The sequence below is a fragment of the Gracilinanus agilis genome, chromosome 1, assembly GCF_016433145.1.
Source record: "Gracilinanus agilis isolate LMUSP501 chromosome 1, AgileGrace, whole genome shotgun sequence".
Classification (NCBI taxonomy): Eukaryota; Metazoa; Chordata; class Mammalia; order Didelphimorphia; family Didelphidae; genus Gracilinanus; species Gracilinanus agilis.
This window is the reverse complement of record NC_058130.1, coordinates 20,441,462-20,459,978: the sequence shown is the minus strand read 5'-3', so window position 1 is coordinate 20,459,978 and position 18,517 is coordinate 20,441,462. Positions and strand designations below refer to the sequence as shown.

The 18,517-nt window shown below is 42.0% G+C and overlaps 1 protein-coding gene across 1 annotated transcript in view; it reads left to right on the top strand.

The window, feature by feature from the left end:
• The first annotated feature begins 1,175 nt into the window (after positions 1-1,175).
• The window catches only part of DNAH12 (dynein axonemal heavy chain 12), a 197,713-nt gene continuing 180,371 nt past the window's right edge, over positions 1,176-18,517 (top strand). The window contains exons 1-10 of the mRNA XM_044658364.1: positions 1,176-1,599; positions 5,439-5,529; positions 5,661-5,687; positions 6,481-6,670; positions 9,514-9,586; positions 11,239-11,397; positions 12,614-12,809; positions 14,521-14,709; positions 16,110-16,266; positions 16,913-17,004. Coding sequence (XP_044514299.1) covers positions 1,265-1,599; positions 5,439-5,529; positions 5,661-5,687; positions 6,481-6,670; positions 9,514-9,586; positions 11,239-11,397; positions 12,614-12,809; positions 14,521-14,709; positions 16,110-16,266; positions 16,913-17,004 — 1,509 coding nt within the window. The 5' untranslated portion in view covers positions 1,176-1,264. The remainder of the gene's footprint in view (positions 1,600-5,438; positions 5,530-5,660; positions 5,688-6,480; positions 6,671-9,513; positions 9,587-11,238; positions 11,398-12,613; positions 12,810-14,520; positions 14,710-16,109; positions 16,267-16,912; positions 17,005-18,517) is intronic.

The window sequence follows — 18,517 nt, the reverse complement described above, 5'->3', positions numbered from 1 at the left end:
CAATCTGGTCATTTCTTGTGTTCAATTTGCTTATCAGTTCATTTGGTTTCTGAGCCTCGCTTTCCAGTTGCAAGATTCTACCTTTTAAGCTGTTATTTTCTTGCCAGATCTCTTCCATTTTCCTCAAAATCTCAGATTTGAACTCTTCCATAGGTTGTGAGGAGTTTTCCTTATTTGGGGAGGGTCTGGATGGTTGTTTGTTCTCCTCCTCTGTTTGCTCGGTTGTCTGGATTTTCTCTGTGTAGAAGCTGTCGAGTGTTAAAGACTTCTTTTTTTTGTTATTATTCTTTCTCTTCTGAATTTCCTGTAACTGGTTAGCCATCATTAGCCCAGCAGCTTCTCAGGTTTATCCTCGCTCTCAGTGTCTGTCTGAGATCTATTGGCTCCTGAGGACTGAGATCTCGTTTTTTCCAAGGTCAAACCCCCTGGTGGATTCCCTTGCTTGAACCTCTGCAGGAGGTTTCTTTACAAGTCTCAGGGCGCTACTTCCACAGTCGTATACCCGTCTGCACTGGTTCCCCACTTAGGCTTTAGTTCCTGGTTGTGTTTACCTCCACCCACGCCTGCCTCTGCTCAGCCGGCGCTCCGCTCCCAGCGTCCGCTCCCGCGCGCGCGCGCGCTCAGATTTCGCGTGAGTTCTTGACTTAATGGGGTCCTAAGTCTTGCTGCTCTCAGGAACAGGTCCCGGAGCTGCTGATGACTCGATGGGTGCCCCAAACTTGCTCTATTTCTTTTTAGCTGGGTTCAGAGCTATAGGAGAGTGTGGAGGGGGTGGGGGTGGGGCGGTTGCTCAGCTTGCGCTTGAGTGAGAGCCCTTTTTAGCTTGGAAATGTCTCGATTCCACGTACCTTCCACGCTGTGTCCTGTTGTGGGGTTCCTCCGTTCGTCTGGACTTGTTTTTATGTCCCCTTGAGGAGTTTTGTGTGTTTCGGTCAGGAGAGGTTAAGAGCTGCTTCTTACTCTGCCGCCATCTTAACCCGGAAAACGTTTTTTTTTTTTTTTTAACCGTTAACTTCTGTGCATTGGCTCCTAGGTGGAAGAGTGGTAAAGGTGGGCAATGGGGGTCAAGTGACTTGCCCAGGGTCACACAGCTGGGAAGTGTCTGAGGTCGGATTTGAACCTAGGACCTCCCATCTCTAGGCCTGACTCTCCATCCATGGAGCTACCCAGCTGCCCCCTCTCCCACTTTTCTAATCCAACTAAATGGCATGAAATCTTTTCACAGAGTAAAAAGCACTGAAACCTAATCTCAAGGGACCTCAAAATGTCTGACCCCACGAAAGAATCGGGTGCTGCTAGGAAAGAATTGGCTGCTGCTAGGAAAGAATCGGCTGCTGCCAAGAGAGAATCGGCTGCTGCCAAGAGAGAATCGGCTGCTGCCAAGAGAGAATCAGTTGCTGCCAAGAAAGAATCGATTGCTTCTAAGAGAGAATCTGCTGCCGGCAAAGAAGCGATTGCTGCGGAAAAAGAAGCCCTGAACTTGAAGCTGCCTCCCATTGTGCATCCTTCTGAAGAGACGGGCGTTGATACCCCCATGCAAAGCAAACTTCTGAAATATCGGAGAGTCAAGGACCAGTCAGCAAAACTGAATCAGATCTTGTGAGTACAAGCATTGGGGTTTAGAACTCTGGGGACCCATCAAGTGGAATTTAGAATTCGAAGGCAATGAATTTAACTTGATGCTGGTCTATTGTGGTGAGGGGGATGTAATACTAAGAAAAAATCCAATGGGGCCAATTTATTGTTTCTGCCACTAGTTTGGCACAGAGGAAGCACTTGAGAGATGCTTATAAAAACATGAAACGTGGACAATGAATACAAATAACTTTTCATAATTTAATTCATATCAATGCTTAAAGTATCATAGCCTCATTTCAGAAGATTTATTTCTAACATGTTGTGTTATTTCTATGTCTGGGCTTTGAATCAAGGCACAAGTTTGGCCGTCGGACTTCTTTACTTATTCTTTTGTGCCTAGAAAATTCAAGGAATATTCCCATCCCAGAGTATCTCCCATCGTAGAGTGAAAGAAAAATAAGATGATGGGTTCTATCTTACCGGGTAAATAAAAGCCAGCGTAGGCTAGCCGAACAGAGTTCTTGACTCTCCATTGTAAACAGAGAATGTCGTACATCACCAGATGGGACCTGTGATTTTTCATCGTCTACCAAGGAGAGAATGATGGATCCCTTCCTCATTGGCTTTTCACCAATTAGAGATGCCTTGGGATGAGTAGGGGAAAGCCGAATAATGAGCTTCCAGAATTGTATTTAAGGATCCATGAGGCTTTCTTTTGGAGTCTTTGATCACTGGGAGAGATCAAAGATCAATTAATTTATTGGTTATTGTTAGCCTGATCAGTAAGTTGATTTTCTTACCTGGAACCAATTCTCTTGGAATTTTTAAATTGTTACACATTCAGTCCCTCAAAATCATAATTCTAGTGATAATAGAGGCCAGCAATTATTATCTCATTTGATCCTCACAGCAATCTTGGGAATTAGATACTATTATCATCTCCATTTTACAGATGAGGCAGACATCAGTTAAGTGACTTGCCCAGGGTCACACAGCTAGTGAGTGTTTGAAGCCAAATTTAAACTCAGGTCTATCCTGGCTCAAGGCTCTGTGCTCTCTCCATTGTATCTCTTTAGCCTCTCTTTAAGGGTACAGAAGGGTTTGTTTTTGCTTTGTATCCTCAGCACCCAGAACAATTGTTGGTCTGTGACTGGTGTTTAATGAATACCTGTTGAGTTGAATGCTTGTTGACAATGGAGCTAATTTCAAAGGACAATCTTTATTAGAAAGAGAAACCCAGTAAACCTAGAGTCAATTGCCTGCTTTGCTCCTTTATTCTTTGTTACCCTGGCTAAGTCATTTCCCTTCCTTAATCTTACATGTAATAAAAGGATATTTTTTATTAGTAAAATTTACCACACCAAACTGGGGAGTTGTGAGATAAAACATTTGGAAACTTAAATTGATAATGGCATTTTTAGAGTGCTTTAAGTTTGCAAGGTGCTTTACAGATACTCTCTTTTGAGACAACAATTCATGGAGGGAGGTGTTACTAATATCTCCATTTTTACAAATGAGGAAATTGAGGCACAGAGTAGTTTATTGACTTGCCTGACAGGTACCTGAGAGAGGCCAAATTTGAACACATATCTTCCTGACTTCAAATCCAGTTGCTTTATCCCCTGTACCTAGCTGCCTCGGTTGAGAAATATGTATCGGACACTATCATACAGATAATCTTTTCAGTTCAATTAAGAGAATTATTGAATAGGAAGCATTCCTGTGGATTAGGAAAAGTGAAATCAGCATGCTTTTCCTTCACAACTGACATGACTAACTAAAAAATAAAATAAAAATTATGCACAGATAGCTTGAAATTTTGTTTTATGTAAATTTTGTTTTAATGATTTATTATTGTAAGCTTTAGATTTAACATTCATACATCCAATTACATTTGTTTCACACCTACTTACCTTTCAATTAATCATTTTTTCTTTTTTTGATCAGTTTTAATGAGAAATTGAAACAACTCGTCAATTATTCCCTCTTATCTTCATTTTTGCTCATTTTGTCTTTTTATGAGGTTAGAATTAGTGAGTACTCTGTTCTTATCTTTCTATCTTAAAATTTTGCATGATTTCATAAAAGTCTACCCAGATATATTTATATTCTTCAGACTTGTTGATCTTAATGTCATTTTTCTAGTTTTCCTCAATTTCGATGTACCACATTTTATTTTAACTATTTCCCCATGTTGACCTTAGGATTGCTTTCAGGCCCTTTTTTCTTGGCAGTTATAAATAATGAAGCTATAAAGATTTCTGAACAAATAGCTCTTCCCCACTTCTTTCCCCTTATATGTTAACATTTTCAGGCTACAACAAAGGAGTTATTGGGTCAAAGACTAGGATTATTTTTGAAAGTCTTCCTGTGTATTTGGATGATTATCCAAAAGAGATTCCATCAGCAATGAATGAGTTTGTTTTTGTTGTCCCCCAGTGCTTCCAGACAGCACATTGTAGCATCAGGATACTTTCCCTAAATGATGGGAACTCTTGGCCACTATTCCCTGCATATTCCCTGCCCTCCATTCCCTTTTTGTCTCCCATCTTTGAATGTTCAGTAATAAATATCTTTAAATAACTAATTTTGAGAAAAAAGTCATGGTGATCTAACTTCATTTTCTTTTTTGACAGAATTACTAAATATCACATCAGAAGAATGCTGTAGATATAATTTTTTTAGATTCTTAGCAAAGCAAAATTGACCTAATCTCATGTTATTCTTGTGGAATAGATGTTGAGATTTGGGCTATTTGCTCAATCATAGTACAGTTTGTTGGGTTCAGAACTGGTGGAATGGCCAGTTTAATGACCAGTTTCAAGGAGAGGTTGTTCTTTTGATGTTGACTTGGAAGGAGGTCTCTAGGGAATGCCCCAGGGATCCGTGCTTGGTTGGCCCAATGCTGTTCAAGATTTTTTACCGAAGACTTGGATAAAGGTTTAGAGTCCAGCAGATCTGTGGAAGACTCAAACCAAGGATGAAGGGACAGCAAACACTAGAGCCCCAGTAACACACAGGGGGCCCAAGCCCAGTCAGGAGCTTTTCTCTGCAGTATTTCAGTAGGAGCAGGGAAGCCTTATGATTGGATGGGGGTAACTTGGGGCTGGAGTTTGACAAGGTGAGCAGTGATAGAACAATGAAGCAAGGGATGAGTGTATAAGGGGACTGATGGAGGCTGAAAGCAGTGAGGCATTATGGTGCAGATGAAAAAACTTGGCCCCTGAGTCTCAGGATCTGCCGCTGCCTCTCATTGCCTAGCAACCTTGGGCAACTCCCTAAACCTCAGTTTCTCCAAGTATAAAGTGAAGATTTTGGACTAGATGACCTCCAGATCTATGATATCCTGCTAGAGCAGGAGGAATGGCCTGAAAGAACAAGGAGGAGTGATCTGGTGGTAGGGTTAAGAAATGTGAGGGAGAGGGAGAAAGATGAAAAACTGAGTTTATTGGCTTAAAATTCCAAAGAAGTGAAAGGATCAGGAGATGGAGGATACTATGGAGCCAATAATCCAATTCTACATTCCAATATAATCCAGTCTCATTCTGCAGATGAGAAAAATCTAAAGCCCCAGGGGCCTAAATAGAGTGCCTCTTTACTAAAGTGCCTAGTTACTAAACTGCAGAGGCAGTATCAGAAGTCGGGTCTCTGCCCCCCCCCAAATCCAGTCTTCTATCACCATGCAAGGCTGTGTATACTTTCTTTAAGTGGAATAAAAAAATAGGGCTTGAAACATTAGGGTTCTTTATTCTCTCTCCCTCTCCCTCTCCCTCTCCCTCTCCCAACACACATACATAAATACCAAATATTAAAGGTAATCCAATGTTTGCCACATATTTATTTCTAACTCTGAATTTTAGAACTACTGGAGCAATCAAGAAATCTGGGAAAATATCAGAGGAAAAAAAAAAAGCAGGCCCTCCAACTCCAGAGCCCGAATACCCTGCAACGGTGAGTCCAAAATCTCATTTTGTCACTTGAATGATTTGTAATGCCAACTTAACATTTTGTAACAATCATTGATTGATATATTTGGATTGATTTTCATTTCTCTAATGTATTTGCCTTGCTTCTTTTTTTAGATGTACAGCGAATTAAGAAAAAGAGGCGTGAGTTAACTGGTTTATTATCAATTATTAATGTTTTAATTATTTTAAATTAATATGTATTGTAATGATTACTCTCATCAAATTAGTATTATATGTATGGAATTTAGTAGTATATATTGATTTGTTATTCTTGTTTTGAAATTGTTGAGATCGAAGAGCAGTAATTAGACCCATTCTGGGGAGAGAGTAATGAGAAACCCTTCTAGGGGAAACCAGATTGTAAAGGACTTTAAGCATCAGTCACAGGAGTTCATGGTTTATCACAGGGGCCAAGGGGAGCTAGTGAAGGTTCTTGAGTAAGGAAATAGCATGGTCAGACATGACTTTTAGGAATGTTAGTTGCATGGCTCTGCAGTTGATGGACTGGAGAGAGACTGGATGTAGGGAGACCTTTTAGGAGGCTGTTGCAGAAGTCCACTTGGTTGGTTGGTTGGTTGGCTGGCTGGTTGTTGTCCTTTGTACCAAAAGAATACTAAAATGACATCATCGATGATGTTCAGTAGAGAGGTGGAGATAGCCTGAACCAGGATGGTGGGGGGACACAGCAAGTAGAGAAAGGAGAACCGAAGGGACAGATGTGGAGGTAGAAGGGTCTAAACTTGCTCCTGATGGGCAATGGGGGTGAGAAAGGGAGAAGAGTGGAGGATGAGCCCCAGGTTGGGGACCTGGGGATGTTCTCCATGGAAACAGGGAAATTAGGAAGGGATGGGTTTGAGAAGCAAGACAGAGAGATCAGTGGAATTGACCTGTGCCTTGCGGGCCATTCACTTTTATTCTAACTCTGTCTTTTCAGGACAACTATGTTTATATGAGAAAATGTGTAGAAAGTAACCCTATAGTCCCCATTCAGAAGGAGTGGCTGGACAACATGTTGAAGTTGGTGCCTGCCTCATTAAAGAAGGGCAGAATATGTGAAGCACTGGTTGAGGCCCTTATAGAAGAGGTAACAACTGATTTTGTAAAGAGCATGAAGAGATACATGGGTAAGTTGCCTTTGACCAATGTTAGCTTCCTTTATTACTTTTTTTCTTATGTCTCTTGGATAATAATACGAATACTAATAGCTAGCATTTATATAACACCTACTATGTGCCAGGCACGATACTCAGCCCTTTATAAACATTATCTCATTTTATCTTCACCACAACCCTGGGTGGTAGATACTATGATTATTCCCATTTTACAGATGAGGAAACTAAGTTAAACAGAGGTTAAGTGACTTGCCCAGAGTCATACAAGTATCTGAGGCATGATCCACATACTGGTTTTCCTTTCTCGAAGTCTGACCTTTTGTCCTTTACTAATGTCCTACATTAGTAAATCTTGGTAATTTGGGGTGAGATGGAGCAGAGGTGGAGAGACATTTCTCTTAAATTCCTGAACTAATTCTATTTATTGGTCTCAATATGGACCCATAATAAGTATGGAAGTGGAGAAACCCAGCTAGTTCTGGGCACCAAAGAGGACTTCCCAGCCTCCATCCCAGAGGGCAGGAGTAGATGCTGAAGTCAGCTGGAGACTTCTTCCAGGGTAGGCATACTGTGGGTAGACTGGCCCAATCTGTGGGCAAATTATACCAGAGTGGGTGAGAAAACAGGAGAGGGGGTCTCCAGGAAGTCTCAAAGCATCTTACAGAAGCCTGGCTGTGGCCATTGGGGCTCTTTCTTTTCACCCTTCTCCGTACATCCTTTAGGTGGTCCTGGTCCCTTGTGGGGATGCCCCTATTGTAAGCCTCTATTCCTTGAGGTTTCATTGCATCGCCCAGGAACGATGTAATCCAGTGGTTCCCAAACTATTTTGGCCTACCGCCCCCTTTCCAGAAAAAATATTACTTAGTGTCCCTGGAAATTAATTTTTTTTAAATTTTAATAGCAATTAATAGGAAAGATGAATGCACCTGTGGCCATCACCGCCTCCCTGGATTGCTGCAGCACCCACCAGGGGGTGATGGCGCCCACTTTGGGAATCACTGGTGTAAACCATTTGGTAGCAAGAATATACTCTGTCCAATGGGGGAATCTGAGAAGGCACGAGATAGTGTAAAGGGGCAGCCTCAGTGCTTCAAATCTAGATGTAATCCCTCTCCTTGGGGAAGTTTGCCAAGAAGTGATCCCTTTGGGACAACTGGGGAAAATACAAAAAGTTGAGAACTAATTAGTTCATCCCTGCAAATAGATTGATTTTCACCAAAGGAATAATTTTAAAAAATTGCTTTTATAGCAAATAAAGTTTTTTTTTGGGAGGGGTGTCGAGTTGGGTAGAGTGGGTGGAGGTTTTGTCTGGATGGATCCATAGCTAAAGGGAGAACTTCTAGCAGGGAAACTCCCTTCATGTATCCTGATCAATCACTTTTTTGCAACTTAAAGTCTTGGGAAAGTATTTTCTCTTTTGTACTCTTCAAAAGTATAATAGAGTACTGGTCTCAAACTTAAAAAGCTGTTGGTTCAAATCTTGCTTCTGATATTTAATTATCCATCTGCAACCTAGCTATTTTCTACTCTGTTGCCCCACCATTTTGCTGCTCTCTCTGAACTGATCCCAGGTCACTTTCCACATCACATCAGGATGATGCAGTGGGCCTTAATCGTGCCCATCTCCTCTACTTGGTGTCAGGAAGACTTGGATTGAGCTTTCACTTCTGGCCCTTATTTGCTGAGACCCTGGGCAAGTCACTTAGCTAGAGATATAAATAAAATTGGTTTCTTTTGTAATTCTATATATTTCTTTTATGCATCTATAACATTATTCAGAGGAGGAGCCCGTAGATTTCACCAGACTGACAAAGGAGTCCACAACACAAAAAATGTAAGACCCTCTGATCTAGCCTGATCATTCCCCTGATGCTGTAAAGGCTTGGAGAAAGAGAGGGTGTTTCTCCTTTTAAATGCCCCTTGTTCTCATTCAGATACGGAGAGCAGGATTCCTCCCTACATCTTTGCCCAGAGTGGCAAAAGAAAGTGGTTAGGACTTTTGTAAGGGGACGCGAGGAGAAAGGATTTAGTGTAGGATCTTTGTTTTAGGAGGGATATTAAAGAAAGGCTGATGAGAGGGTCTCCCTCTTTGGGGGTAACCAAAGATTTTTTTTAAAAACAATAATAATGTTTATTGACTGAAAGGCATTGATTAAACATGTACTATATGCCTAGTTTTTATTTTTGTTGTTGGGGTTTTTTTTTGTTTGATTTTTTGTTTTTGAGAGGGGGCTATAGTGGGGAAGAAGAATTTTTAAAGTGTGTATGGTAGACTTTTCTTAAAATGGAAGTTCCAGGAAGAAATGACTAATCAGAGACAGGGGCTTAAAAGGAGGCTAAGAGGGCTGCGGAGACATGATGGGGAAAGAAGTCTAGAGAGTCAGGAGAAAGACCCAGAGAGATGCATTCCGCCAGATGAGTCTCCTTAAAGGGCAGCTTTCATTAGTTTGCAACCCCTAATTAAAATCCTTCAGGGGCTCCCCAATGCTTCCCTCTCCCTCTCCTCCCTCCTTCCTTCCTTTCCTCCCTCCTTCTCTGTCTCTGTCTCTCTTAACCCTTACCTTAATCAGACAGTAGAGTGGTAAGGGCTAAACAAACAATAACCAAAGATTTTTAAGGCTAAAGTATTACCCAGTGGGTAGCCTAAAGGGGGAACAGTATGTTCCCTTCCAGGTCCCACAGACGAGCGGTTGGGTGATCAGAGGGATTTGTTTCACGGTATTTGTGCCCACAGTCAGCAGGCAGCCCGCTAAAAATTTTAGGAGATTTGCAATGTGTATCCGGCGCCGTAAGTGATGTGCTGAGGGTTCTCTGTGAATACGAATGTTAGCAGCATTTGCATGTGTGCCTTCTAGTTCGAAGCGTTCTTGTGAGACCCCCCGTGTCGTGGCTAGAAGATGAGGGAGGACCGCTACCCGTGTCACCTGAGTGAGTAGTCGCTGCTCAACAGTCTTCACTGCTGATTCCAAATGAATTGGTCAGTCCCTCTGGTCAGAGCTCTGGTGAGGAGCCCAGATGATTCTGAGTGAGGACAGCTGTGATCTTCACCGTATCTCTGCACAGAACCTTGGGTGCTGAGATGAGGGCAGTCCCAACCTGGGGTCTTTTGGTCTGCCTATAGATCTATTCATTGCCATGCTCTGTACTAATTGGGTCTCAAAATATCTTGGTTAACAAGGCAGCAATCAGTCCATTAGAAAAGGATCTGGGGTTTTTAGTGACCTCCAAGCTCAACAGGAGGCAGCAATGTGAGGTAGCAGCCCCAAAAGCCAGTGCAAAATTGGGTTGCATTAAGAGAGAGTGAGCTAGGGGCAGCTGGGTGGCTCATTGGGTAGAGTGTGAGGCCCTCTTCCTGCAATGGCCTTCTAATTGTTTTTACTGCATCTAAGATCAGAGAATGGTAGACTGGGGACTGGGAGACCGAGGAGGTCTTGGGGTCCAGTCCTCTCATTTAACAGAAGTGAAGAGGGCTTAAGTGACTCGGTTACTAAGCCAGTGAGGGTCTGGTTCTTAGGACTCCAGGGCCAGCCTTCCGTCCATTGAGCCATTGAGCTTCCTGCATCTCGAATCTCTCTTCTTGGGTCCATCCTTTATTTATGGTCCATCTGCCTCACTTATCTTCTTAAGTACTGCTCAGGTCTGGCCATGAAACTTGAGCAGCTTCCTTTTACCTACAGGATAAAATACAAACTCCTGTCTTCAGCAGTAAGAACCCTTCACTGCCTGGCTCCTTGACTAATGACATGGCAGCCTCTTACATGCCCTGTCTGGTTCAGACAAGCTGGCCCAATGGACCAGTCTGTGAATGTGTCATCCATGCCTGGCCTGCTTTTTGCTTTTGCCTTTGGGAATCCCTATCTCCCTTAAGTCTCATCTCTAGCAAAGAACATTCTGAATTCTCCCCAAATTTCCAGATCTTAGAAAAAGGTGGAAGGGGTCTAGAGCTTCTGCTTCCAATTGGAAGGAGAGAGTGGGGAAGGACAGATATTGATAAAAGCTGACATAGAATGGAGTTGTTCATGAGCACCAATACCAAGGATGACTTAAGACAGAACAGTCTCGAGAATGATGGAAAGAAAGAAGGAAGGAAGGAATGTGGGAAGGAAGGAAGAAAGAGGGAGGGAGGGAAGGAGGAAAGGAAAGAGGGAGGGAAGGAAGGAAGGAAGGAAGCATTAGTAGACCCTTTTCTTTGCTAAGCACTGTTCTAAGAGAAAAGTGAGACAGTCCCTGCTGTCAGGGACTCTCATTCTTATTAGGATTAGGGGAGATGACACTTATAGGAAGACAGTTGTAGGGTAGATGGCAAGACCCAGGGATGCTTAGGGACCATGATGGTCCCACTTGGAAACATTCTCTGTCTCCCTCTGAGCATAGATTTCCTCACTCCTGAGCCCTTTCAAATAGGTCATTGTTTTGTTTTGTTTTTCTGTTTTGTTTTTGGTGGAATAAACTTGAGAAAGCATCATGTCATAAACCAGCTCCCCACCCCTCCCACCCCCTGCTAAACCTTTCTACTTTCTGATTTAGACATTTGCCTTGTTCTTTTTCTGACCAGCAACTTGCATTTTTTTTTCCTCCAGGGGCCTGGATTATTCCCAGCCATGGCATGACAGTTATATCCAAGCCAGAAACCAGATCGCTGAAAATTTGCACATTCTTCACCCTACCCTGAGAACATTACTGGATCTGGGCTACTCGACGTTTTCTGACATCCTTTTACTGGACTTAACGGGGTTCAGGTAGAACCTAGTCTCTAATTTGATCCAGCAAGACACTGGGTGCTAAACACTTTGCTAAGCCCTGGGGACTCAGAGACAAAAATAAGCCAGTCCTCAACCTTAAGAATTTCTATTCTAATGGGAAGAATGATGGTGATGCAAGAGAAGTCTGAGGAGTGGTCAGACTGGTGTTGGAGGGCCCAGAGGTGCTGTCACTAAATGGAGGAGAAAACATCTGGGAGAAGGATGTGGTCAGCAATGTCACATACTACAGAAAAACCAATAAGGGTGGAGATCTGAGGCCATTAGTCAGAGGGCCTGAGTTCAGATCCTCCCTTTGATTCTTATTACTTGTCTGGGTAAATCATTTCTTATTTCCCTGGGCTTGGGATTCCTTCTCTGAAAATAAGAGGGAGGGACCAGCTAGCTTTGAGATAGCTCTAGTCCTGTGAGAGATCCTTCTAATGAGCATTAGAAGATTGACATCTCCTTTTGTCTATTCCCAATGCCCACAGCTGCTGAACTGGGGGCCCAACATTCCTGCTGTATCCTGGCCCTTGGCCTCCTCCCCATTCAGTATGCTGCCCCTGTCCAGGGCAGATGCCAGCACCCCTGGCTTTTGTCAGCCCCCCACCCTGTGTCTGCCTCTTTGGGCCCTCAAGCCTTTCCATTGGCCTTGCAGAAGACCTCTCTCAGTAGACTCTCTAGCCCAGCTCCTTGGGAGCAAGAAACATTTGATTTTTCTGGTTGTTTCTCAAGGGCTTTGCAGATAATAAAACCTTTAATAAATGCTTCTTCATTCATGCCTTGATTTATTCTTCTTTAGCTTTTCTTTTTTTTTTTTAATTGGAATTCCCTTTTATGGATCATTTTTCGTAACTTGAGCCTATAGGGTTTTTCTTTTGATTTCAGTTGCTTCATTTGGGGAATTAAACTTTTTTTTCAAAACTCCTTTATTGAGGGCAGCTGGGTAGCTCAGTGGAGTGAGAGTCAGGCCTAGAGACAGGAGGTCCTAGGTTCAAACCCGGCCTCAGCCACTTCCCAGCTGTGTGACCCTGGGCAAGTCACTTGACCCCCATTGCCTACCCTTACCAATCTTCCACCTATGAGACAATACACCGAAGTACAAGGGTTAAAAAACAAAAACAAAAACAAAAACAAAAAAAAACTCCTTTATTGGTTGTATCTTATCCTAAGTTTGTTGAGTGTGTTTGTTTTCTGTCCTCCTGGCAATTAGAGCTAAAGGTCCCATGGACTGCGAATCATTGAGAAATGACGTGTCTATCGGTGCCAGAAAAACGGAGGAGAAATTAATGAATACCTGGTATCCGAAGGTGATTAATATCTTCACCAAGAAGGAAGTACTTGAAGATATTAAGCCAGAAAAAATAGAATCTTTCTATAACTGCGTGTCCACCCTGATGTCGAATCAGGTGAGGAGAAATCATACTTTGGGAGAGTAGAAATCCTCTTGAACCCAGAGCCTGGAGACAGACCCATCCTTGGTTTCTGGCTCTGACTCTGATTAATCTGAGACCCCCACCTCTGAGTCCTTAGTCTCCTCATCTGGGAAACACCAGTGTATTGACAGCCAGGCCAAGAGATGGGAGGTGCTGGGTTGAAATCCGGCCTCAGACACTTCCCAGCTGTGTGACCCTGGGCAAGTCACTTAACCCCATTGCCCACCCTTACCACTCTTCTGCCTTGGAATCAATACACAGTATTGACTCCAAGATGGAAGGTGAGGGTTTAAAAAAAAAACCAACCCAAATAGGGGTCACAAAAAGTCAGACACCATTGAAATGACTGAATAACAGCTTTAGTTAAAATATTTAAAAAACAAAAAAAAAATCTACCAGTCCATAGACCTCAGCTTAAGAACCAATGCTTTAGAATTTATTTGTTTATTTTATTTATCTATTTATTTATTTATTCATTCATTCATTCATTCATTTATTTATTTAAACCCTTAACTTCTGTGTATTGGCTCCTTGGTGGAAGAGTGGTAAGGGTGGGCAATGGGGGTCAAGTGACTTGCCCAGGGTCACACAGCTGGGAAGTGTCTGAGGCTGGATTTGAACCCAGGACCTCCCGTCTCTAGGCCTGACTCTCAATCCACAGAGCTACCCAGCTGCCCCAATGCTTTAGAATTTAAAAGGGATGGGGGGAGAGAATTATTTAGCTGTCCCAAATCTCTTTAGGCCACCAATTTCTTTAAATACCATCTCCCTTTACAAGTGGAGGGCAGTCAAAACCATTCCATTTCATTTATTATTAAAAAATCCCCAAAGTACTTCAAGTATTTAAAAAGCTTGAGTGTCTGAAACCTGGATTTGTTTTAGTTTGTAAAGGATTGCCCCTGTTGGGGACAGGCCATTCTAGGCAGGCTTTGGCTTGCTCACAAGGCTTGGGAGGCCAGACTCCTTTACCCAGGAATAGTATTAGCAGAACTTGTCTGGTATTTGTGGCCAAACCAAAGCTGCCCCAGAAGCATCTGTGGGTGACGAGGGAATTTGCTCATCTTCATGCCCTCAACCCTTGCTTCCTGCCCAGAAAATAAACGTAGTCATAGGAGAAAATAAGCTCTCATGCATCTCAGTAGTACATGGGGAGCAGCATCCTGCTCCTTTGCTTTAGGGGAAAATTATTATTTTTTAAAATTATTATTATTTAAATTATTGAGGAAGAAGAGAGGCAATGATCTAGTCATTCTGGAATAACCATGTCTACCCTTTCCTACAAGAAGCTGCTAGGGAAGGGTCCCCCCATTCCACTGCTGTAGTCAGTGGGGGCACAACTTCTTCAGAGGCTAATGAATGAAGAGGAAAAACACTGGAGATATGAAGTCTAGATAGTAATTAGAAGGGGAACAGGATGCACTGATGGGTTGAAAGCATCTCAAAATCAGGACCAAATAAGATAATCTAATTTTGGTTTTGAAAATTGTGTAAATGGACAACCCAGACTAAATTGTTAGTCAGCTCTGTGAAGGAGGGGAGGAAAAAAGGAAGGGTCATATGACTTTGGAAAACATATATGGAAATTTGTTATTAATAAATTTTTAAAATAAATTAAAAAATTGTGTTTAAAAACCAATTGTTTGCATTGATTAAAGTAATAAGATCCTCTTGTGCTATGGTGCAGCTGAGAGATCTATTGAAGAGAACGGTGGAAGGATTTGTGTCTCTCTTTGATCCTGAAGACAAAAAATGGCTGCCAATATTCAAGATGGAATTGACATTTGATGATGAAAAAATGGAATTTTATCCCACTTTTCAAGACATGCAAGACATTGTGGGAGGTGTGGTGGATCGAATTGGAGAAACTCTGCAGGTAGGATCACCTTGGAGCTGAAATTGTATTTTTTTTCAGAAATAAATAATTTAGTTTGGGCAATTTTTAATATTAGATCTTGAGTTGTAGTCTGGTAATGTCATTCTTTTTTATTCTAGAATCATTTAATTAGGATGATTCCTGAATTGCATTCTCCAGTGGGTCAGCATTGACCAGATTATTTATCGCCAAATGACTAGCTTAGTGGATATGAGCCCTTCTCTACTTGGGTAGGCTGCACCCTCGAGGGTAGACCTGATCTGTTGTCAGAGCCATACTCATAGCCTTTCCAGGAGGGGAGGATGTCCAGTGAAGTTGACATGGATGGATTAAGTGCTTATACTGTGCTGAGAAAGATAAAAATAGCCCCTGCCCTCAGGGAACCTAAATCCAGTGGAATATCCCAGAACCTACTGGCCTTGCCTTCAAGATCTCATTCACCTCCATGTTACAATGAGACATGAGAGTCAAACTTTGAGGAGGGAGTTGGGATAAACATTTAAAAATACTGCCGTCCCCTTCTAAAAGAGAGCATTTTAATTATTATTCTGGCTTCATCAATCTTGCAGAATGCAATCTAATTTTCTGTATAGTTGCAAAACTTGAAGCTATTCAAAAAGTGGCATCATTTTTCTTGTAGTTAAAAGTCTTAAAAGAATGGGAAAAATAGTTTAGGAAATACACACCTAGACAGACATACTTGAGGCAGCAATATTATGTTTCCTATTTATGTATCTATGAATGCATGCATATGAGTGGATCCATACATGTAGGTATGTACGTTTACATATACAAAGGAGGCATTTAGATGGTAGAGTGGATAGAATATAGGATTTAGGCTTCAGAAGACATGAGTTTGAATTCTGCCTCAGACAGTGACTAGCTATGTGACTCTGGGCAAGTCATTTAATCTTTATGTCTCAGTGTCCTCATCTGTAAAATGGGGATAATGACAGAGATATTATAAGGATCAAGAGAGTTAATTCTGGGTATGCCATACTTTTCCTTAAAATAGACCCACTGTTTGCCTGGGGCAGTTTTTTGGTGTTTTCTCCACATTTCTTTCTTGTGGATGAAATCATCTATAATCAAACACAAAATCTGGGAATGCTTAGATTGTTCCCTAATGTATCAGCCATGTTGGAACATGATATTCACATTTTAAAAACAAGTGTTATAGTAGAAATGGCATATACACGTGTGTAAGCCCCTGTGCACACATATGTGTCTAGACACGTATGCATACGTGTGAGAGGCAGAGTCACTTCTCGGGGTCCCCAGCCATCCTCCGAGAGGATACAGTTCTCCAAGAAGGGGGCTTCTCCCTTTCCCCAATCATGTACCGCCTGTCCTTGGGGTGGCACCCACCGATACCTGGGCTGTTCCTTTGACTTTCTCAGAACGTTCAGACTGTCCACTCCTGGCTGGCTGGCGGCCCTACCACCCAGAATCTTAGCACCGAACTTCCTGACCACTTGGTGGACTGGGCCGTGTCCACTCTGGGCTACGCGGTGAACCTGAACTTAACAGGACCCAAAGAACACTATGACGAATACGGTATGTGGTCGCCACCTTAAATCATCAACAGCAAAAATAACTGGACTCTAGTTCTGGGGCTAGAATTTTGAGTGTGCTGCTGCTCAGAGGGTGCTGTGGGTCACTCAGCGATGGGGCTGGGAGGGGGGAGACGCCATCGAGTCTGGTCCCAGAATGGGCCGGGCCATTGAAAACGGAAGGGACTTATCTGAGGTCCCACAGGGACAGATCTTGGGCTCCTGAGTCCTCAGCCCCGCGGAGTCTGCACTGCACGGTGCTTCTCCCGAGGAAGACGCAGGGGCTGAAAACACACCGTCTCTTGGGATCACTCTCCTGAAGGGTGGAGTTGGAATCTGTGTCTTCACAGGAGGACCAGCCCTGAAAAGGACTCCTCCCCCAGACACCGATTCCTCCATAAGATGCGACACTTCTTGGGCCCAGGGATAGCCCTTGGACGCTGCTGGGTGACCAAAAGCCTCATGGTGGAGTTTTTGTCGTAATCTCATTCTTTGGAAACTGGCTGTCCATGGATGGCCTCTTTGAAAAAGCTAAATGAACCAGATTATTCAAGGAGGCAGAGTACTCATTCTCTAATCAGCACTCTCAATAGTAAATTTACAGATATTTAAAACTTGGATGTAATTTTAATTTAATTATTACCTTTCAGTCAAAAAATATAGTTGGCTTATCGATGGGACTGCAAAAGCTCAAATAGAAACTTTTCAGGCAGAGAATCACACTTTCGATGAATACACTGAGGTAAGTCTTAATTCTCTTCTTTATGCATGAAACCTGAGGTTATTGATTAAAATTTTGGATTTTTTTTAATGTGGAAATAGGAAGAAGCTAGGTGGCTCAGTGGATTGTGAGCCAGGTTTAGAGGTAGAAAGTCCTAGATTCAAATTTGATCTTAGATGTTCCCTAATTGTGTGACCCTAGGCAAGTCACTTAACCCCATTGCCTAGCCCTTACCTCTCATCTGCTTTGGAACCAATATTTAGTGATTAAGGTAAAACTCAAGATCCTATCTAAAACAGAGCACTTAAAATTATAATGGCTAACATTTATGTTGCTAAAGAAGTTGGGTACAACTACCAGACATGCATCTAATTTCTTTTGCAAGAAAAAATAATCAGCTAGGCCTTCAAAAAATATCTGTCAATGGATTTCCTAGTTAGTCCAAAAACCCAAAATACAGAGTAAAGTAAATTATTATGCTCTCAAAATTAATTGTTGTAAAAAGCAATTAATTATAACAAAAACAATTAGCCAAAATACAATTAAAGATACAACATTAAGTAATTTAATTTCTCTTAAAATTAAAAAATGCTAATTATAGTTGTAAGAATTAAAAATGAGTTATTATAGCTATATATTAAAATTATGTGGCCGCCAGGAATCAACAATTAGGTTGATTCCGTAATTAAATCAGACCCAAGTCAGCATCGGGTTGAAGAATTTATTTACAATCAGGTAGGTAAAGTAGGGATAAAGAGAAAAGGGAGGTTAGAAGTCTAATCAAATGAAGCTGTAAGCCACAGGGCCCAACAGCCAGATAGGCAGAGTTTAGAATTGGCCCAGCTACGCCAAGGAAGTCAGCCTAACTTAGCCACGTGACAATATTGAGTGTAAGCTGTCTGTGGTCTCAGGAGATGCTTCTTCCTCCAGTTCCAGACGGCAACTGCCCCACAGGAAGTTCACTCACTTACTTAAAGAGATCATGTCTTTCATCACTTCCTGTGGTCCACCTCTAGTTCAAATGGACAAATGGCAGTTTCTACATTGATTTGGACTGCCCAAAGGGCCGTCCCTTATTCTTGATTTGTTACTTATTGTCACGTGTGGGTAACTCGTCTCCCCTCCCCACTAAGGGAGGTGGGAGTGACATCATTAGCACGCCTGGGTTGAGTAGATTTTTGACTATTTATGGGATCTGGCTAATTCTATTTACACATAGTCACCTATACATATGGAACAATCCATGTTTTACATAGTCTAGTTTCTCATGGAAGAATAACAGGAAAATGACAAAATGGAAGAGTATTTGTGGTAATACAAGATAGAGTCCATGTTCTCAAGTTAAAATCTGATTGGTCCTTCTGATTCTTAAACTAAACTAATTACATTTTATATACAATCTTTCTTTTCTCTTTTCCATTTAAACAAGTACTTATTAAGTATATATGTATTATATTTTCATATTACATATATACATACATATATATGTATACATATACATATACATACATATACATACATACATATATATATA